Here is a 22,462-nt window from a genome sequence, read left to right as displayed (position 1 = left end):
AGGCGGATCCTCTTACACAGAAAACTGATGGTGTCCTAAAGGAACCAGCTTCAGTTATACATCAGGAGGCCAGAGCCTCTAGATTTTGCTGGTGGGCACAGTGAAAAGTTTATTTTATGCATGTTAAGTCCTGCATACAAAACAACATATCTGGTCATATGGCTTTCATTAGCTCCCAATTTTGCACATTTTATTCAACTTATGATGAGGACCCAGCTTATGCTTCAGCTATACTCCAAACTACCCTTCTCCACCATCCTTGTCTGAAGATTCCTTCCTCCTGTGTTATTTCCGACTTGCTAACACCCCAGGCCCTCGAAAAGACAATCCCAACCAACTTAACCCCTATAGGAGAAATGTTCATTTCTTTTCATTAACCTCTTGTTATGTTTGTAACAATTTAGAAATCATAAGCCTTCAAGATCTGATAAAGAAGGATAATATACGAGATTATTTTGGGGGGAGGGAGGAGGATTTTAAAGATTGGGTAGGATACTTATAATGTTTACCTGCAGAGAATGACTATTTCCAAAGTTCTTGGTGATAAATGATTTATGAAGCAGGCATTCAATTTCATGATGTAAAATAATAGGGTTGACAGGGCAGGGGAGACCATCATCGTATAAGTATACATATTTTCTTTCTTTTTTTTTTCCAATGGAATATCTTATTTAAAAAAGTAAAATTAGAATCCCTATAAAGGGCACTGTGAATTTCCTTGCCTGTAAAAAACAATAAAATACTTTGTAAATAGAGGTAACTTCATGAAGTAACAGATGTTTTATGTGAAGACATAAAACTGAACCTGAATATAATGAGAAGTGTGTGTGTGTGTGTGTGTGTGTGTGTGTGCAAATAGTAAAAGAAAAGTTGGAAGTTGATACTCAGTGAGATATAACTGTTTGATTCCAGTAGTTTTCTTTAAGGTAGTCTAGTCAGCCAGAGGTTTCCTGCCTCAGGGATCACCCAAAAGCAGCTAAGAAAGACTTTCCATTAGATAATGATTATGAAATATGCCTCACACTGGAAAACTAGTCATCTGCTGATGTCATGCTGATTCTAACCAATCCCAAACAAAGCCCCAGCCCTCCTGTTTGAGTGGTACCAATGTGTGAGTGTACAAGTAAGTAGTACAGTATAAAAGTTCACAGAGCCAATACCATGAAGAGGAACTCAGACAGCTCTAACCACATGATACAAGAGGCTGCTGGTGGAAGAGAGAGCACCGGAAAGGTAATGCTTTTTAACTCTTACTTGTGAGCTGCTTACACAGTCATAGTCAGGGTGGCTAGAAGGAATTTTACAACTGCCTGGCACTTCATACACATGATGGCTTGTGCCTTCTAATATTATTCAGGCAGGTTGGCACAGCTTTTAATAGGACAGCATGCAAATAGATTATGTGTTTATACAACCTATTCAGCACACGTATAGGGATACACATGCCAAAGAGAAAGCTATTTGTTAAGGATTACATTCACAAGCAGCAAACGTAGGGAACACGTACATCCCCGCAGAGAGAATCCTGATGCTGATAAATGGAACTATCTGGATGCTACTATTAGGACTCTGGTGTCGTTTTGGAGTCATTCAACTTCCAGTTCTATGTCAGACTCTCTTGTAAAACTTAATTGGACTACAAAAGGCTTTGGATACTGTATCTGTAATGCCAAATAGCTAGATTATATTATGTATTATATTGCAAAGCTATTTTATTAAACAATTATAATGCAAATGTCCCCTTCCCCATTTTTTTCACCACCCCTCACTAAAAAATGAGGCTGTCGAGGGAATGTTGACAGTCTTAACAGTATTAGCAGAGTAACTGACGTTCCTGGAGGTGAAACTCCAAAGGTGATAAAGGGCTCGTAACACAGAAAGTCTTGCAAGTAATTGTTTTTGGAAAGGGGGACAGTGTATGCAATTCAGGAAAACGTCGTTACTTGTGCAAACTGTCATTTTAATTTAGTGCCACAACTTTCTCACCCTCCTCCCCTGCCCTCCGATCTTATGCATATAGTAATGGCATTTATTAACTTTCTCCTCCCCTTTCCCAAATTGTCATGCTTGACTATACTGCTCCGAACACGCTAGGTGTCAGATATAAGCTGACTGTATCTACAGAAACTGAGAGGGCTTATGTGTGGGAAAGAAACCCAGAGGGAAGGGAAGCTTTAACAGATGGACCTCTTAAAGATACTTCTGCAAGATAAAAGCATTAAGACAGAAAATGAAAAAAGGGGCTGGGGCGGGGGCAGGGAGGAGAATAAAAAAAACAACAACAACCTCAGAGAGGCATTGTTTAAAAATTCACATTTTTCTTTGACTGTGAACACTGAAATCCATGATGATTTCATCTGTGCTGCTCCTCTGAGAGAAAAAGAAGCTGCCCAGGGGCCGGTCCATGAACAGGCTGGTCCAGGATGGGGTGGGGTGGGGGTGGGGGCTGCAAGAAACCCCACATGACAGAAAAAATAACTTGCCAATGTATTTTAGAGATTTTTTTCCCCCCTAGGACCAGTAATTCAACTTGTAAGAGCGTACTATTTGTGTGACATAATGTGGGAAAGGCCAAGTGAATTGTGCGTTTTCTCTATGAAGTCAGGGCAAGTGGTGGTGGGCTGTAGTGTGTGTGTGTGTGTGTGTGTGTGTGTGTGTGTGTGTGTGTGTGTGTGCAGGGCAGGAGGGGGTGGCTGCTGAGGAGCGGGGAGAGTGCTTCAGATGACAGGAGCACATAAAATGCTGCCTGCCTGCGGATCTGCAGAGTGCCCAGCGGCATTTTGCAGTTGGGAAAAGTAGAGTGTATTATATGACCCCAAACAAAAGTTCTGTTGCGCTCGCTCCTGTCAGATCGCCTGCCAGTGTTGACGATCCTGAACGTTTAACTATGAATGAATGGGGAACCGGGAAGATCTCTGGGATTCCCCTCAAGCTGGAACTCCTGACTGGCCCTGTGCCCCGTAGTCCCCTACCCCTCTTCCCCGACCTGCCCTACCTGCCCCCTGACGTCCGGCACCCTGAGCCCACTCGAGAGGCCAGTGAGCTGTGAGGCGTCCAAGGCTGTGGCTAGGAGAGTGGAGGGCGGTGGGGGCAGCCTGTTCAATGAAGTCATCCCTGCTGATTGAGACAGTGCCTTTACTTGGGGTATTTTTTTTCCTCTCCAAAAGAGGAAGAAGGTGAAGCAAGGGGACTGGGCAGAGAAAACAACAACCGTAGAACACAATTAGGAGAATGTCTTTCAGAAGGGAAAGTGGAACTCCCGAGAATGGAGATATTTGAAGAGAGGTGTGTGTGAGGGAGCAGTGAGCAGCAGGGAAGCAGCCTGTCAGAAAACGGGCTTTCCCTCCCCTTCCTAATCACAGCCTCTACTCACAAACTCCCTCCCTCTCCCATTCACTCACTCACTGAGGGCCAATCGTTCTCTCTCTCCCTCTCTCCCTCTCTCCTTCTCTCTCTCCCTCCTTCCCTCCCTCCCTCTCCCCTCTTCTCTCCCTCTCTCTTCTGTCCCCTTCTCTCCGCTCTCCCTGTCTCTCCCTCCCCCCCCATCCTCTCTGTCTCTGTCTCCCCCCCACCCTGTCTCTCCCTCCCTCCCTCCCTCTCTCCCTCCCTCCCTTTTTTTCTCTCTCCCTCCCTCTCTCCCTCCCTCCCTCCCTCCCTCCTTCTCTTACTCGGAGACAGTCAGAACTCTCCTCCCTGACAGCCACAAACCTACAGCACTGACTGCATTCAGAGAGGGAACCTGCAAAGAAAACTTCACAGAAAACTTTTTGTTCTCGTTCCAGAGAATTTGCTGAAGAGGAGAAGGAAAAAAACCAAACCAAACCAAACCCAACAAAAAACCTGTGCGTGAGGGGGGAGGAAAAGCAGGGCCTTTAAAAAGGCAACCACAACAACTTTTGCTGCCAGGATGCCCTTGCTTTGGCTGCGAGGATTTCTGTTGGCGAGTTGCTGGATTATAGTGAGGAGTTCCCCTACCCCGGGATCCGAGGGGCACAGTGCGGACCCTGCCTGCCCGTCCTGTGCACTGACCACCCTGCCCAAGGATGTACCCAGCGCCCAGCCGGAGATGGTGGAGGCCGTCAAAAAGCACATTTTGAACATGCTGCACTTGAAGAAGAGACCCGAGGTCACCCAGCCGGTGCCCAAGGCGGCGCTTCTGAACGCGATCAAAAAGCTCCATGTGGGCAAAGTGGGGGAGAACGGGTACGTGGAGATAGAGGATGACATCGGAAGGAGGGCAGAAATGAATGAACTGATGGAGCAGACCTCAGAGATCATCACGTTCGCGGAATCAGGTGGGTGCTGGCGCGGGGGGCCGGGGGCGGGCGGGGGGGGGGGCGTATTTCCCTCACAGTCCTAGGAGCAACTTCTTTTCCCTCCCGCTGTACACTCACTGCCTGGGAGGGCCATTCGTTACGAGGTGGAGGTGGCAGGCAGGCGGAGGGGGGCGCGTGCGGGGGAGAGGGCTTCAGAGAAATGGAATTCCGGAGGGAGCCTGGCTCCTGATGGCTAGCTTACACTTGCTGTCTTCATCGGGTCACCCGGAGGAAGCCCCGGGGCCAACGTGAGGCTTGAAGCTGGTCTGGGAGAGGCTCCCTTGCCTGGTCTGGGAAACCAGGTCTGAGCAGCCTGATGGAAGGAAGCTGGGGCACGTCAGGGTGCTGGGGGAACTCGGGAGGCTTCGGGGGACTCCATCCAAAGTTTGTGTGGGGGCAGGGGCGGGGTGGGGAGCGTAGGATTGGGGTGGTCCGGCACAGATGAAGTCACTGTCTTAAAACAAATCTTCCCTTTAAAAGTCCAATCAGGGGCCACCTCAGAGAAGCAGGGCAAACCTATGAGTGACATTCATTTTTACCTTCAGAAAGTCTGTCTATAAGAGTACAGGCGTCTCATTCTAGGCAGCCAAGAGCGACTTCAGGGGACAGTTGCCATTGACCCGGCAGTCACTTTTAAAACACTGACTTTTGCTTTCTGAGCTGAGAAAGAAAAAAAAAAAAAGAGTTTTGTTCTCTGTAAAGTTACTAAGCGCTCTCTGCCAAGGAATGCAACCTTGACAAAGTGCTCTCAGATACTACACTGAACTCTCACTCAATCCTTAAGAGGAAGAACTTTAATAAATAGATTCTAATCTTTGGCTCAGGACCACACTAACCTGTTGCTGAATAGAAAATACCTGTCAAAAGTGGAGGCGGAGATCTGGAGCCAGGTCACTTTTAGTTCTGTGACACAGATCCTTCTGCATGCCTACCAGCCCGTGCAAGCCCGGGCACACGGATATGTTCATGCCATGTTACCTTCATGGTAAGGCCAGGCTAAGGAATCATATCTCTTGGCAAACCTATGTGAAAGGAATGCCATTGTTTTGTTTGGTGGAGCATATGGCCAGTAGAGTCTGTGCAGGGGCTCCCAGCATTTCTGTTGGAAAGTTTGCCGCAGCAGTGTAAACATTAAAGGCAACACTCAGAATTTCCAATCCTGAAAACCTGTTGACTCAGATGTTCTGTTTTCAAGAAAACCTTCCAAGACCTGGGCATCCTTTTTGGGGAGCAGACAGCCTGTTGGCTTCCTGGCTTCCCCGCTGGAGGAGCCCCGGTGTCTTGCAAGCTTCCCGGCAGGGTAGTTTAGCTCTCTCCTCAGAGCAACATTCTTTTAAAGGTCTTACTTTCTTTCCCTAAAACTCTTTCTGGATAGAGCCCCCCAAGGACATGGTGATTAGGACTTTATTTTTTGAGGCTTTTTGAGTAAAATCAGTCAGGTTGGAGTTTTCAAGTTGCCACCCAATTTTCCTCAACCTTTCCTGTGGCAAGCAAGGTAGGAAAGAAAGTGTTTGATGGCTTTGGGTCCTGCGCAGGGAATGGATTCCAGCAGTCCAGAGGTCTGCTCCCTGTCCTGACTCAGAGGGACCCTGTGTGTTTTTATATGCCAGTTGCCACACAGGATAGCCTTAATTGCAGCTCCTCCTCAATTGCCTTTTCCACATCGTATGGCTAAGTATACCTATGCCCTTGACCACTTTTAATATACACCTGGGTGCTAGCAAGATGTCCTGCTTTCTCACTTAGCTGACTTGTATAGGAAACCGCTCTCTTGGCATTGGGAGATGGTGCAGTGAAAGAATTTGACTATATATATATATATATATATATATATATATATATATATTAATTGACTTCATCTCAGTGCCACTCTTTTTCTAAGTTATATGAAATCTTGTCATTTTTAAAAACTTTTCTTTTTTTTTAAGTTTTTTTTTAAATTGAGAGAGAGGAACAGAGATGGGGGGAGAGAGAAACATTGATGTGAGAGGAAAACATTGATCCATTGCCTCCCTTATGCACCCCACAACCTGGGTATGTGCCCTGACATGGAATCGAATCAGTGACCTTTTGGTGCATGGGGTGACGCTCAACCAACTGAGCCACACTGGCCAGGGCTTAAAACTTTTCTACTAGGTGTTTAGTTAGAAAGAAATTGAGCTATTTTTTAAAAAGGTGATTCATTTGGCTCACATGTTGACTAAAGTTTAAGGTTAGTAATGGAAAACTACTCCTGGTTGAGTTTACAACTCAATTTTGGGTGAGCTGCTGGATTCTAGACAAGGTTTATTGCACTTGCTTATTTTTCCCATCTGAAAAGTTTCACACACCAACTGCAAGTTGTATTAGTATGATTTCACAGATTTGATGATTGCTATATGAACATCTATTCTCCAAAGAGAGCACCATGTGAGTATTTTGCTGCTGTTTTCCTGGGAAAGAGATTTATCATCTGAATGATTGTAGTGAATATCTGAAAACATTTTATTGCTTTTGGAATAATTCAACTTTAATAGAATCCAAAGTATGTCAAATGTCAAGCTTTTTGGAGAATAGCAAGGGACATTTATTTTTCTTTCCCTTCTAAACTATTTTGTATAGCATAGACTCCAGTCAATAAGTGTCACCTGCACGCATGCCTCAGATGCATACCATAGATGCACCTTTCAACTACAAGATTCCTCATAGTTAGTTTTTGCTTCTAGTCTCTTTGATGGTTGAATAAAGCCAAGACATGGCCACAGCAGTGGAAGAACTGCAAAAGTTCAAGTGCTTAGAACTCTTTGAACTGAGTCTGTCCCACTGTGCTCAGGTGGAAAGTGCCCCATTTCTGTAAAACTCATGTGAGTTGTTATTGAGTAAGTGGCTGGGAATCACTCTCAAGCTCTCTGAAATGTGTTCCAACCAACAAAAATGATGTTATTTTTATTTATGTCACCCAAGATTGCTCAGCCATTCTTTGCATGGCCGGCACAGATCCCTCGGTGTTTACATTAAAACCTTAAAGGAAAGGAAGATGTCAAGCCAACACTCACTAAGATTGTCATTGAAACTAAAGTCAGTGGCCTTCTTGACTGCTATATTTTAGTATCCTATTTTGATTTGTGACAATAGCTGGTCAGTCAATGTATAATGACATTATATCGCTGAGTCTCCATATGCAGCCAAATTTATAGGCTGGTTCCGGTAATTAAGTTGGCAATTGATAGCTTTTGTTGAAGAAAGACAAATGAAACATTAAAAACTGGAAAATGCTTAGACAGTCAGGTATGGTTGAAAGCAACACTAATTCTTCCCTTTTGGAGAGTCTAGTTACAGAAGATGAGTTTGAAATGTACACTTCCCAAACAGGGGTCTAACAAGGCTTGCTGGGGTGACTATTTCCCCCACCCCAAGAAAGCTATCGTAAGGTGGAGTTGACTTCCACCATCCTATTCCAGTCTTCTGAACTTTTCTTCGAAAACCCCTCACTGAAGAGTGTTTTTACACACTTTCTTCTCTGAATAATGGGAAATGATGGGCCACAAGAGGGCGCATTCCAAAGACTTTTGCTTCTTACCAGTTAATCTTTTAGGGAAACACAATTTCACCTCCTGGAAGGCCCAGTCTGTAGCACGCTAATCTTAGTGATTATCAGTTACTGCTTTCTTCCTCTCATCCAGGAAATGTTAGGATTTTATAGGAAAGGAGGAACATGGCTACCTGTAATACATTAAATGAGACAGAAGGAAAAGGAATGGGAATTCTAGTGGTGCATGTGAACTTTCCCAAGCTCTATGGAAGACAGTGGGATGATAAATTTCAGAAGCAAACAAAACAGTGCGTGGAGAAATGTGACCATGAATCATCAGCCATACTGATTTGCTCACACATCTCCCCATAATACGGCTGCCTGGGCTCTTGCAAAAAACGTCTTCCCTGTCCCCTGATTTTGTTGCCTCATTTGCCTGTCTTATCAATGCTTTTCACACACGACAAATGACAAGTGGATGTGAACAAGGGGGAAAAAGCCTATTTATTTAACGCCTTGTGGGAACATAGTGTGCAGTTTCAGAGGATGTGTTTGTTTCCAAACTGAGAGTGTGGAGAGAATGGTGGAGGAAAGAGGCGAGAGAGAACAGAGGTTGGGCCTGTGAAGGAGGTGTATTAGAGAGGGGGAGGATGTCAGGGTAGAAACTCAATTTTAACATTCCGAGAACTGGGAGTAATACCTTCCCAGGCACTTCTCACGAAAACACCTATTTGTCTTGGCCCTTTGTGCTAAAATATACTTGATTTGCTCTCTGAGTTGTAGTTTAGAATTCTTCATCCTGAACTGGGTCCTATATCTCAAATCAAAAGTTCCCAGGATCTTTGGAAGGAGTTTCCAAAAGTCTGCGAGTTGAACCTTAACAATTTCTTCTCCTTCTTTTAGGAACCCAAAACCCCTTTCTCTCTAAATGTTTAACCGGTTTATTTTTCATCCCTATTTAAATTAAAGTGCAGGAATGTGGGTGATCATTGACAATTCCATAGCGTGTCCTTAGCAAATATATTAAGGCTGAAAAATCAATCAAGACCATTTATGACCAAACGTGCAGTTTTGCGACCGACAGGACCCTTGACTGCAGGTGAAAGGAGGCATAAGCGCTCTGTCCTCACTGGCTGCTTATGCAGAAACCCCTGGAGGCAGTCCTAATGCAAAGTTAGTGCTTCAGAAAACACACACGCGAGGTCCCTGGTGGCTCTGTCTGCCCCCGCCAGCGACTATACCATACCTAGGCACAGTGAAACCCTGGTGAAGAATGGAACATTAAATTAACAGTCATATTTTACAGTGAGGCTCTTGCCCACAAGATGAGTTTAAATCCTCTACAAACAACAAGGCTTTCCACATTAACATTGGACATAGTACCCACAGATAGAAGGGCATCATACTTTATACAGGACCCTGGTGAGGAAAACAAAACAAAAAGGAAACACTGAGTGTATTGCTTAATTCATTGGAAATGTTCATATGCCCATCCGCCCACAGATTTGAGTTACTGGACTTGGGGGATGAGCAGCATCCCGGTGTGGGGGAAGGGAATAATGAGGGGCTGGGCAGTTAACCCTTTTGGGAGGGGGATACTACAAACATTTGAAAAAATCCCGAAAGCAGAGGACAGTCTGTTTTCAGGTGTCGTTACTTCCAGCGCCCCTAGTCTTCCCTTTTTCTAATCCCTCCCACCGGCAACATTTCAAAGGTGTTCCCTGTAAGATGCAAAATTTAGCTCTCCTACCCATTTTTAGGCATTTTTAAGATCTCCCTTTGGTATATGTCCATTGAGGTTTAAGTGATGAAATATTATCACCCACATGGATTTGTGTGGGACTCTCTTAGTGAATTACTCAGGCAGAGCAGGCTGTGATACAAGCCTTGCTCACAAGCGTCAGGGAGGAAAAAATAGCACAGAGGCTGAAAGGAATATTATCAGAGTAGGTAATGAAAGGTTAGCAAAGCCACTAGCGGTATCTTATTAAACAGGTAATCGTGGAGGAACCCAGTGTGCACCTGTAGAAACTAAAATGCTGTTACCTGCTCACAAAGCATCATGGGAAGGCTTCCATTTCAGGATCTTACAGAAGGAGATATTTAAGTCAATCCTGAAACTGATTAGTAATTGATCCTAAACACCCAAGCCTTAGGTAACCTCCTTCTCTTTTTCAAATTGTTACGCACACAGATTTGAAGAGTGCACCATTCTGAAAGCATCGCTGCAGTATAGCAATCTCTCTCAGGTAACATACACATAAAGGGAATAGAATCAAGAAGCTAGTTATATTTTCCATACCTAAGAAATAGGAAGGCTGTAATTCCTTTCTGAAACCTACAACCTCGACAAATATTAATTTCATCTCAGCTTCTAGCTGTCTCATTCTCCCCACCCCCTTCAGCAATGAAAGCTAAATGTAAAAGAAAAAAAATGCACTGTTTAATAAGTCAGAACACAATAGAACTTTTAAAATGTACCTGCATATAAGGTAGATTTTAAGAAGACTTGATTCTCTCTCTTCCCCCTGTTCTCCTGAGCATTATGGCAACAGCATTTTCACGAAATGGGATCTCAGTTTTATTTTATTCCTGACAAAATATCATGCAATATACAAATAGCAGTTCCAGAAATGGACACCAGGAGAAGGAGGCGACAGGCATGTCAATTAGTGAGGGGAAAATCCAAATGTCAGAAATATGGGGGAGAGATACAGCATGCAGGCAACGGATGGGAATACAGGGAACCGGCTTCAGCTCAGTTAATGAAACCAGTGCATAAATCAGCGCCGCTGCTCTCCGCAGTACCAGGGGATGCCATGCAGTGACTTATCCGCCAGGACCAGGATGAAAGTCATTTTCTGATGACTCTCTGATCCTAATATAACAGCACCTGACAGATTGAGTCCCCTCTAATGAGTACTCTCTTTGTACAATCCTCTCTCAGGAACACGAAATCATTTGCTTCTAAGTACAGCAGCCTGTGAAGAAGGGGTGGGGCTAGCTCATGCATTAGAAACCTGATCTTGTGAAAGGAGAGGCTGTCCTGTAGGCTGCTGCTGGAAGTAAGCAGCCTGGGGCCTTACAAATCTATTTGCATTCACTGTCACTGGTTCACCTCCAAGGAGCCCTCCCTTTACCCCCCTTCCCTCTACCTCCCACCCCCCAGCATCTGTAAACATCTCTGCATTTTATTCATGGAAAGTCCAAAGTGTGGGTTCAAATTGCCACCTGTCCCCTCTCTTACCTGAGGGCCATCTACCTTCACCCTCAGCCCCTCCAGGCAAGCATGGGCCAGAGCAGAGCAGAACCTGTGGCAATGAGTTATCTGAAACCCAGTGCTCTCATCCTGGGGACAGGTCAGATGCTTCAGTTTCAAACTCATTCCTAGAAACACACACACACACACACACACACACACACACACACAGAGAGAGAGAGAGAGAGAGAGAGAGAGAGAGAGAGAGAGAGAACAAAACACAACCGTGTGCCCTCTGGCTCCTCTATTTTAGCAGCTACTATCTCTCTGTCTTTGGAGTGGCATCCTACACAGCTCAGGGTTTCAGAAGCTGGCCTGCTTAGAGCAGAAGGGAGAGCAGAAGGAGCTTGTTAACGTCCTCCAATAGCAGGACCTGTGGCCTCAGTGTGGGGAGCCTGCTACTCCCGTGAGCTGGTCTTCAGAGGGTGCGAGGCTTTGGCTGCCTTTACCTCTGGTCTTGGCAAAACCCTACCCACCACCTTAAAGTCAGCTGCTGATTGTCTTCTTAAATTTAAATGACTACGCTCTCCTTCCTGGAATCTTCTCTTTGCTTTCTTAAAACAACAAAACAAAATTGAACAACAACAACAAAAACCCACCAATTTTTAGCAAAGGGGAATACTGGATTCAATTTTTTAAAAAGTCATCATGCTTCCTAAAAAAAGGACAGCTTTCCCCTGTAACTGCTCCTCGCTCTGGTGATCTAACCATAAACCCAGCTTTCTATTCATTTCAACTTCTGCCAGCGACCTGAGGTCAAAGGAGCGCTCCTCACCACCGCCATCAAGGCCAGGGTCCTAGCAAGTTTATACAAAGATGCCAGAGAACCTTTCCTATGCAGCCCTCCTTGGCCCTGACCTCAGGGAATTTACCACTATCATAATCACCGTGTGCAGAGTGTGTTAAATTAAGAACAGAATCTGCAGTGCACAATGCACAGAAAAGCTGCCTTCTGCTGCAGGCAACTTGAAACTGTGCCTAGAATTTATGGTGCCGTAAACATCTCAGGGTGGAGAGTGATAAGTACGGCCGGATTTCCGTTAGCTATAGAAATCCAGGCAGAGGACCCTCCTCGGGAATCGTAAGTTCTGAGATGAACTTATTTAAAACTGTTCTCAGATTTGTACACGGAATGCATGTGTGCCAGACAGCTCTAAGCAGGTACATGCAGGAGGGGGGTCGTGAAAAGAGGGCATGTTTCATATACTACCCAGTGGTGAAGTGTAAGTGAGGAAAAATACCTCATCAATCAAAAATTCCAGTGTGAACACCTGTCCCTTAGAGTCCTGGTTGCCCATGAATAAATAGACAGGTGCTAGTGGAAAGAGAAGAAAACAGGTGACTGTCTTATGTTTGAGTTAGGCAAGAACTGAGTGGTTGCAGAATCCAATCACCCCACCAATGTCGGGATTTTCCCTCTGTTAGAGCAGTTGTTATCACTGGTGCTTATTAAGCTGCATTAAAGGAAGGAGACAAAAATGGGGGATTCCGAGGTAGCAGGTAGATCTCTTCATATAAAATACTCAATGCTAAGGATGCTGCCACCCGTTAAAAGAAATAAACGAATTGCCTACTTTCTGCTAAACACTGCGCACAATAGATAGGACCTCAGACCCGGGCATCCTAGATTAGACTGGCAGGAGATGGTAGAGAAGGCTTCTAGAGTAAGTGGTGTTGTCCCTTCTGCAACCTGTTCTTATTAAGGGCAGCCACCGAGGGTTGGGTGTTGGGAGGAGTAGTCTAGGCAGAAAGAACGGCAGGCGTGTCACCGCCCAGGGGTAAAAGGATGCATGGGATGCTCACAACGTCAAACAAACACAGTGGGCTGGATTGCAGAGGATGGGACACAGAGAGAGCTGAGGACGAGGGCAGAAGCAGTTCGGGCAGAGTGCAGGGTCCTGGGCAGTTCCTGTTCTAAACCGAGGGAAATAGAAACTCAGAAAAGGACTGTAAAGAATGAGTGGCATGATCAGACCCACCCTTGGGAAAGATTATTCTCCCCATTTCCTGGAGAAAAGATGGCAGAAGGGCTTGGTTCCCCACCGGAGAGGCAAATTAAAGAGCAAGCAGGTGCTGTGACCCAGCAAACAAGAGATGGGGAGTGAAGCAGGTTGTGACTAGGGAGGAGGCGGCTAGATGCCACACAGACTTCTGGGGCCGGGGTGGGGTTAAGGGCTTCTTTGCAGATTTGTGTGGGAATAATATAGCCACAGCTTGCTAGAGCTTACAGTGTGTTTTTATTTGTGTTATTCCATTGGATCCTCCCAAACCTATCGGAGAGTGGGTCAAATGTCATATGTGATCCCCACTTGATCGAAGATGAAACTGGGATTAAGCAATTAATCAACAGATGCAGCCCCCTTCAGCCCCCAGACACACTCAGTTCTAGGCCACGCTCTTTCTAGAGCAAGACTTGAGCAGCTTCTCCTGTAAAGGGCCAGAGAATAAATGTTTTAGCTTTGTGGGCCAGTCTCTGTTGTAGCTACTGAACTTCACATTAAAGTGCAAAAGTAGCTGCAGACTAACCTATAAAGAAATAAGCATAGCTGTGGTCCAATAAAACTTCATTTATTGGCACTGACGTTTAAATTTCATATAATTTTCATGTGTCACAAAATACAATTTTTCTTCAATCATTTAAAAGTGTCAAAACCTGTGGCCCTTAATTTGCCTGTGGGCCATACTTTGCTGATCCCTGTTCCAGATGGTCTGTAACAGAGGCCCCACGGGGGCCTGAAATTAGTGAGTAGCCGAAAACACAGGAACTAACAATGTCCCCCCTCTCTCTCTTGTGCTGTGTTTCATTCTCAGGCACTACCAGGAAGACGCTGCACTTTGAGATTTCCAAAGAGGGCAGTGACCTGTCAGTGGTGGAGCGTGCAGAAGTCTGGCTCTTCCTAAAAGTCCCCAAGGCCAACAGGAACAGGACCAAAGTCACGATCCGTCTCTTTCAGCAGCTGAAGCATCCGCAGGGCAGCCTGGACACAGGGGATGAGGCCGAGGCCGTTGGATTAATGGAGGAGAGGAGTGAACTGTTGATATCGGAAAAGGCAGTGGATGCTCGAAAGAGCACCTGGCACATCTTTCCTGTCTCCAGCAGCATCCAGCGGTTGCTGGACCAGGGCAAGAGCTCCCTGGACATTCGGATTGCCTGTGAGCAGTGCCATGAGACTGGTGCCAGCCTCGTGCTCCTGGGCAAGAAGAAGAAGAAAGAAGAGGAGGGGGAAGGAAAGAAAAAGGCCGGAGGAGAAGGAGGGGTGGGAGGAGACGAGGAGAAGGAGCAGTCCCACAGACCTTTCCTCATGCTGCAGGCCCGGCAATCGGAAGACCACCCCCATCGGAGACGGCGGCGGGGCTTGGAGTGTGATGGCAAGGTCAACATCTGCTGTAAGAAACAGTTCTTTGTTAGTTTCAAGGACATTGGCTGGAATGACTGGATCATCGCTCCCTCTGGCTATCATGCCAACTACTGCGAGGGTGAGTGCCCGAGCCACATAGCAGGCACGTCGGGGTCATCGCTCTCCTTTCATTCAACCGTCATCAACCACTACCGCATGCGGGGGTACAGCCCCTTCTCCAACCTCAAGTCGTGCTGTGTGCCCACCAAGCTGAGACCCATGTCCATGTTGTACTATGATGATGGGCAAAACATCATCAAGAAGGACATTCAGAACATGATAGTGGAGGAGTGTGGGTGCTCGTAGAGTGCCCAGCCCAGGGGGAATGGGAACAAGAGTTGTCCAGAGAGGACGGTGGCAAAATGAAGAAATGTTTAAGGTTTCTGAGAAAAACCAGAAAAATAAGAAATTAAAAAAAAACAAAAAACTAAAAACAAAACCTGAAACAGATAAAGGAAGATGTGGAGACATTCCCTATCCAGGGCTCAGAGATGAAGCAGTGAAGGAGATGGGAATTGAGAAGGAAAGGCAGAACGGAGTTTCCTTCATTTCTTCTGATATCCAAGTGGTGATATCAGTCGTGTGAACAGGAGCATTGTCCTCTCCTTTTCAGTTCCCTTTCAGGGTGAGCCCGGAAGTCGACTTGTCTAGTCTGCCATACTGTGGGCTAGCACAACCCAAATAGCATCTATAGAAAGCCATGAATTTGAAAGGGCCGGTTACAGGCACTTTCCCACCCAGTTACCCAGGTTGTAAGGTATGTCTGCGTGACCCTCTCTCTGTGTATAGCAGTGTGCTAACCCTCCCCCCCACACACACATGCACACATGCCACAGACCCCGCACACTCAGACACCCTCCCCAGACACACACACAGAGGCATTTCTACACACCAACATACATCCATGTACCGGTAAAAGAACAATAGTGTGCAGGTGGTCACACTTCCTTTCTCTGCAACAAAACAAAACAACAAAACAAAAGCCAACAACAACAAAAAAATTGAGAACAAGACTAGAAGAGTAAAAGATCAAGGAAAAAAGAATACCAAGTTATATTTCGTTAAGGTGCTTATGATCCTAGAACTATGCAACCTAATAGGTTTGAAACTGTTTACCTGAGAGAGAACAAAAAGAGAGACTTTTTTGTATTGGAAGTAACCTGATTAATTTTTATTTTCTTCAAGGAGAGATACTTGAAAGGAATATGTTTGTCCATGTGTTGGATCCAAACATTTCTATATTTTGTAAATGTTGTGTTTTTTTTTTTTTTATCGTTTACTATTTGCACTACAATGGTGTTTGACCTGTCCAATCCTTATTTAACAAGTATTTTCTTTGGGTAGGGGTGGGAGGGTTAAAAGCTGCACTTAATGTGAGCTATAAAAGAACTGCTACAGCACACAAAATAGCTATTTTTATTATTATAATTATTATTATTATTTTGTACCTTAAAAATAGACACATACACCAAAGACATTTGTGTGAGCCTTTAAACAGTCTGTCTGTGGTTGGTTATCATTCACCATCAATGAGTCAGGGGTTGAGATTCAAGGTTGAGTAGGGTAGATTGTGTTCAGGCCTAAAAGGCCTGAGAAGTTTGATTTTGACTCCTTTTATATCCATGAAACAGGACATTTCATACTGGATGTACAGTAGTTGTACACTGTTGGATATCAAGTTTAATCAAATTCATGAAATGCTACATGCTTGTATATGTATATATACATTGCTTGTGCATATGCATATCTGTGTGTATATATACATGTATTACATCATGTCCATACACATTTTAAGCACTTCAGGCTGTCATTTTTTAATGTTTTTAAAGAAATGAATGTTTGTGTGCAAAACACAGTATTTTTAAGAAGGAGAGGTTATAGTTTTTGCTTTTACTCTGAACTAGGTGGGCACATTTCAAAAAATTTGATGGGAAAAAGCCTGGAAATTCCAGTGAATATTCAGCAAGGCCCTCTTTCAATGTACAGAGATCCAATCCCCTCCTCTTCATTGTCCCCATTCCCATCCTACAAGTTATTCCCTGCTGGAAAAACAGGAAACTCCTGTTCATCAAAGCTCTAGGCTGATTTTATTTTTTGCAGCTTATATTTATTATCTATTGGAATCAATCTTAAATCAGAAGCTTTTCCAGAAAAAAATATTTAACTTTTAGTCCAGAATAAAAGAGTTAAGTGCAATTTTTTAAAAATGCTTAAGGCCTGATAGTGAGAAATATTTGGGCTAAGTAATGTTGTTGTCACTAGTTAAAAGAAAAATAATTTGGTAGAGGGTGTTAAGAGAGTAGAATTAAGGAAGAAAATAGTTAAGAGGAGGCAGGAATGAGAGCAGGAGTAAAAATCCCTAGTATTTTAATTTGTAGCCCAAATTTTTGATGTATAAGTTCATATGTATTAATTCAGATGCAAATATCAAAGTACATGCTTAAAGCTAAATGCTTACTAGTTTATTTAACAGTATTTAGTTTGCCTAAAACATCTCCAAGTTAATCATTTATGTGCTTTTTAAAAAATACAGAGCCTTATTTTTACTGATTTGTTTGCCAAAATTTAAAAATTCTAATAATTGGGGAAAATTACAGTCATTAATGTTTTGTATAATACTGAAACCTCAGCCCTCTGTCAGTTCATAGGTTTAAAAAATAATTAGCTGTAGGAAAATAAAATATTAGTGAGAAACCAAATGTGACCAAAGGTGGTTTAGCTGTTGTATTAAATCAGTGTATGGTAACACTAGGCTGTATGTAGGCAAATCACTTAATGTCATTACCTGACAGATATACTTACTACACTGTAGACATTTACTATTTCTTATGCAGGAAACAACATGTACTGCACGAGAGTGGATTCTAATTACGAGAGGGAGAGCATGCACAATTGGTACTTACTTCCTCCCTCTTAACCACTCACCAGGAAATCAGTCAGGTGGGGAAGGTGGGTGTGGTGAGGAAAGTTTTAAGGAGGGGTGTAGGTGTCGATGTTCATATTTTACAAATTTTTATAAAAATAGTTGAACGTTGAGGGCCTTTTGAACTGTCTCTTATTTGGTACTGGACCAAAAATAGAGTGGGGAATCAAATGCTAGTTTACTAAGCAATAGCAAAGATGACCAAGGCCATGGATAAAGCAAGAGGTGACAAAAACAGTTGACATATATGCCATATCACATATATATGCCATCTTTTTAAGCCCTTTAAGTCCTCAACATAGTGGGGGTGAGAGGGAATTTTGATTGGTGGCCACAGTAGTTATAAGCAGAGCAAAATGAAATTCCATATGAAAATATTTTAATGGGATGATTTATTTTAAATTAATTAGGTTATCACACACTTGTAAACTTTAACCTATTTCATTAAATTTATATGGCCTTGAAATAGAATTATAAATTGCTAATACCTTTAATAATCTTGGAAGATATGCAGCCTTGTGAACCACCATACTTTTCATGTAGCAGCATGAGACCAAAAGAAAAAGCTTTTAAATTCTACCGTATTGGGTTTTTCATAGTATGTTTTCCTTGATCTAATCTTAGCATCTCTCCATTCTTTCTCTAGAGCTAATTTCTAGGCTCTTAAAAAATCTACCCACACCAACTTTAAAAGCTCTGAAAAGCATTTGTCACCAAATATCTTTGAAGAATAGTAACTATTTTGTACATTGTATTGAAACTTTTGTTCTTTTGCTAAAAAGTAAGACAAGTTTCAGCACACTGAGTTGGAATTTTCTTGTCCCTGAAGACCAATCAATTTCTTATTTATTTAAGATTGATTCCACACTCTGTTTTCAAGGAGAGTGCCTGCATTCTCCTCTTATGTAGAGCAAGGGAATTTTTATTTCACCCCCATGGGATTGGACCTTGAGGTGACTCTAAAAAAATGAGAACTAAAATGCCTCAGTTGTACTGAGCTTAGATTCAAATTATCATGTTCACTTGAAAAAAAATATTTCCTGTGGGCCTTTTGGCAACTTCCCTTTGCAATGTAAAGAAAAACTTAGTCACCCTGAAAACCTACACAATAAATGCAACTTGTAGATGTGGGCAGAAGGTTTGGGGGTGGACATTGTATGTGTTTAAATTAAACCCTTTGTCACTGAGAAGCTGTTGTATGGGTCAGAGAAAATGAATGCTTAGAAGCTGTTCACATCTTCAAGAACAGAAACAAACCACATGTCTCAGCTATATTATTTATTTTTATGCATAGAGTGAATCATTTCTTCTGTATTATTTCCAATGGGTTTTACCCTCTATTTAAATGTTTTGAAAAAACAGTGCATTGACAATGGGTTGATATTTTTCTTTAAAAGAAAAATATAATTATGAAAGCCAAGATAACCTGAAGCCTGTTTTGTTATAAAAGTTTTTATGTTCTGTGGTTGATGTTGTTTGTTTGTTTGTTTTTATTTTGTTTATTTTTTTGACATACTACATGCAGTTCTTTAACCAATGTCTGTTTGGCTAATGTAATTAAAGTTGTTAATTTATATGAGTGCATTTCAACTATGTCAATGGTTTCTTAATATTTATTGTGTAGAAGTACTGGTAATTTTTTATTTACAATATGTTTAAAGAGATAACAGTTTGATATGTTTTCATGTGTTTATAGCAGAAGTTATTTATTTCTATGGCATTCCAGCGGATATTTTGGTGTTTGCAAGGCATGCAGTCAATATTTTGTACAGTTAGTGGACAGTATTCAGCAACGCCTGATAGCTTCTTTGGCCTTATGTTAAATAAAAAGACCTGTTTGGGATTTATTTTTTATTTTATGTCTTATTGGTTTTCCAAGATCAACTCTGCACACATATTGCTACATCCTCTTCTGGGTTATAATTTTGTTTCTACTGTAATTATATGGAAAGAGTATGAGAAACAGATTGAATGGGAGAGAAAGGACAAAAACTAGAATGAGAGCTCATATAGAAAAAGAATACATATTGCTATGCAGAGATTTGTAATGGGCTGCAGATGCTTGACCAGCAATATTTATATTCATTTTGTTAATTTCCCATTTCTCAAACTGGAGTGGCAAGTAACGTGAAATAGAGACTTTCCCCCTCCCTCCCTCCCTTCCTCCCTCCCTCCCTCCCTCCCTCCCTCCCTCCCTCCCTCCCTCCCTCCCTCCCTCCTTCCCTCCCTCCCTCCTTTTCATTTTTTTTTCTCCACCTCTTTCTCCCTCCTTCTTTCTTCCTTCTCTTATTTCTTCTTCATTTCCTTTCTGGCTAGAAATCTAGAATTATACAACAGAGCAACTAAAGCTAGAGAACTAGAAGCATAGGGAAAAAAAGTACTGGGACCAACAGGACCAATTTGAAATCACAGTACAGCCTATAATTAATTGATTGGTCAACTTTTTCTTCTATAGGTTTTTCTCTAGAATTTGTGCCTATCCCAGAGATTTTTACTGAAAAACTAAATTTATAAATGCTCAGATGAATCAAGCATATGCCTAGTTTTTTCTTCTTTCATATATCATCATTTTAATTACTCTGAACAGTAGATATTGTTATTCCTCCTTTTACTGATGTATCTGAGGCATGAAGTAACATTAATTGGAACTAGGATTCTAAGTCAGATCTATATTCAATTCTAAAGTTAATGTTCTTTTTGCTGTTTCATGCTTCCATTTTGTGATAATTTTCATTTCTACTGAGAAAAAAAGGAGGGGAGGGAGGAGTTGAGTGTTGAACATACTGCTAACTTTTTAACACAAACAGTTTATACTCACCAGATAGTTCACTTGTACTTATCTCCAAGTGAAATGCCAAATTCATGTAAATGCATACTAAATCCCTTTTATTTGTTTTAGGTAGAAAAGTTCCAGATTTAAAAAAGAAGAAGAAAATGGAGTTGTTATAGTTTTGCTTTATATTTATTAACTTGTCTTATTTTTCTGTTCTTATATTTTTCTAGAGGATACCTTTTGTCCAAAATATTTTACTTTATGGGCCCACTGTGTGTGTGTGTGTGTGTGTGTGTGTGTGTGTGTGTGTGTGTGTGTGTTGCATGAACACATGAATTAAACATCATTTCCTGCTAAGTTTAAAATTGAACGTGTTTTAGGAACTAAGTAAAAATTCCACTGAATCACAAACGAGTAATATTATTAGGAAATTTATATGGATGTTATTGTAATTAAGGCAAAAATAACAAAGAAAACAGTTGAGGTCAGGTACAGAAAATTTTATGAATATCTATTTATAATACACAATGTGTATATGTTTTATATGTTACATGCCTAACATATATGACAAATAGAATATGTCATCATTTAAAGAAAAATCTAAATCCTCATATAGAGGTTTAATCTTTTCCAAAAAAAATATTTGTCTGGGGATGTACCCAAACAAAAGGACTAGAGCAGTGCAAAAATTCCTGCTTGCATAAATCAAGTACCAGCTTCTTTAAAAGAATTCTGGTGTTTCTGCATTGATCCAATTTTGAGTCTTCTCTTGGTCCATGAAAAGGCAGAATTCATTAGAAATTCATCATTACACCCTTTCAGGCTTTAAATGTCATCTAATTAGTGCCTACAGTAATTAAAATAAGAAAGGCAAATTGTTTATCCACCAGCAAAGAACCAAGAGCTGTTTCAAGACTTCTTAGAGCTGTTTCAAGACCTTTTAGAGCTGTTTCAAGACTTCTTAGATCTGTTTCAAAACTTCTTAGAAATAGACCATCTGCTCCACTTAACTATGCCCACTTTCAAGAAGAGCCTGTACTCCTAGGAGTTCCACCATGACTTTGATTCACTGGAGGGACAACAGAAAAATACTTTTCTTGCCAAAAACTTGGCAGTTAAAATCTGAAAATGGTTCTGGAAAATATTAGACCAACTAAATAAAAATGATGAATTTTTAAAAAACTGATTTCTGGTGGGGGAGAAGTTAGAGGAAATGTTGAGAGAAGGGCCAGTCACTGTCAGAAAAGAGCACTGACAAAGCCACCCGGGGTAAGAGTTAGTTTGTTGCTGTAATTCCTGCTGCCATGGTCGTGGAAGTGCCTGCATCACTGTCATGTGGGAGGACATGCTGTAAGACAAATACTGTAATGTGGCAACAAAGACCCCATCTAATATGTCTTTCATTAAGGAGGTTGTCCCAACACAGTTCAGGACCACAGCCTAGGCCATTTGAAAGCTTAGTACTCACATGGGATAAAGGCAGTCATTATGGGGAAACTCTTCTATTGTGAAAGAAAGAAGAAAAGAAAACTGAACACTGCTAATCTATGCCAGAAACAGCAGGCCTAAGGCAGGAGAATGACAAAGCACTGGGCTTCAAAGTGTTTATTGTGCTAGAGCTTCCAAGCACTTTGAAGACAATCATCAAACCCTTCTAAATGGAACCAGGGAGCCTTCTCACCATTGATCTCAGTAACAAATGTTTGTGTTTCATGGTCAATTTATTTATCCCTCAAAGATTCTAAGTAAAATTGTTACTAAATAGGATATTTTTAAAGATAAAACTAATTTTTCATTTGAATAGTCATATCCTAAACATGATTAAATTGCCAACTACATGAAATACCTTGATATGGTATGCCATAATACATTTAGTAGCTATTATTATGCCAAATATTATGGGGTTTACAATTCTGAAATCAACTAACCTTCATGGTCTCAAAATAGTGAATTTTTACTAGTCTCCTTAGGATCATAGACTGGCCCATGTTGCCATAAAGTTACAGATTGAAACATGGAGCAAGCAAATATAGTCTCTTTTTTTGGACTTGGGGTAATAAGATATGAATTACATCGAAAACTCTAGTTAATTGGACATACCTAATCATTCATTTAGCCACTATATGAAAGCAGAGGACTGAAGAGTTTTTCTCCAAGCTCAACACTGCCTAGTAGGTAGGATAGCCCTGTGACTCCTTGAAAGATGAGTAAACAGCAAATGCTAGATGGCCCCATCAATGCCCTAGCAAGTCAAATGTCAGCAGGTACAGAGAAGTGAGATA

The 22,462-nt window shown here is 42.1% G+C and overlaps 1 protein-coding gene across 2 annotated transcripts; it reads left to right on the top strand.

Annotated features, from left to right (window-relative positions):
• Positions 1–1,187: 1,187 nt before the first annotated feature.
• On the top strand, positions 1,188–18,268 carry INHBA (inhibin subunit beta A). 2 transcript variants are annotated; one of them, XM_079786823.1, is made up of 3 exons: positions 1,188–1,233; positions 3,783–4,295; positions 13,898–18,268. In XM_079786823.1, exons 2-3 carry the CDS (start codon positions 3,908–3,910, stop codon positions 14,788–14,790), a joined length of 1,281 nt encoding a protein of 426 aa, XP_079642949.1. In that variant the 5' UTR covers positions 1,188–1,233; positions 3,783–3,907; the 3' UTR covers positions 14,791–18,268. The 2 variants fall into 2 exon arrangements, with proteins under 2 accessions (XP_079642949.1, XP_079642950.1); XM_079786824.1 differs by lacking the exon at positions 1,188–1,233 and having other exon boundaries at positions 3,708–4,295.
• The last annotated feature ends 4,194 nt before the right edge of the window (positions 18,269–22,462 follow it).

Source organism: Cnephaeus nilssonii, assembly GCF_951640355.1.
Source record: "Cnephaeus nilssonii genome assembly, chromosome: 12".
Taxonomy (NCBI): domain Eukaryota; kingdom Metazoa; phylum Chordata; class Mammalia; order Chiroptera; family Vespertilionidae; genus Cnephaeus; species Cnephaeus nilssonii.
This window is presented reverse-complemented; position numbering and strand designations above follow the sequence as displayed.

Excerpts from the sequence above, each read along its gene's own strand:
- INHBA (XM_079786823.1), top strand. The coding sequence starts at position 3,908 with ATGCCCTTGCTTTGGCTGCGAGGATTTCTGTTGGCGAGTTGCTGGATT. Across the intron at positions 4,296-13,897 it reads CATCACGTTCGCGGAATCAG|GCACTACCAGGAAGACGCTG; the intron begins GTGGGTGCTGGC and ends TTTCATTCTCAG.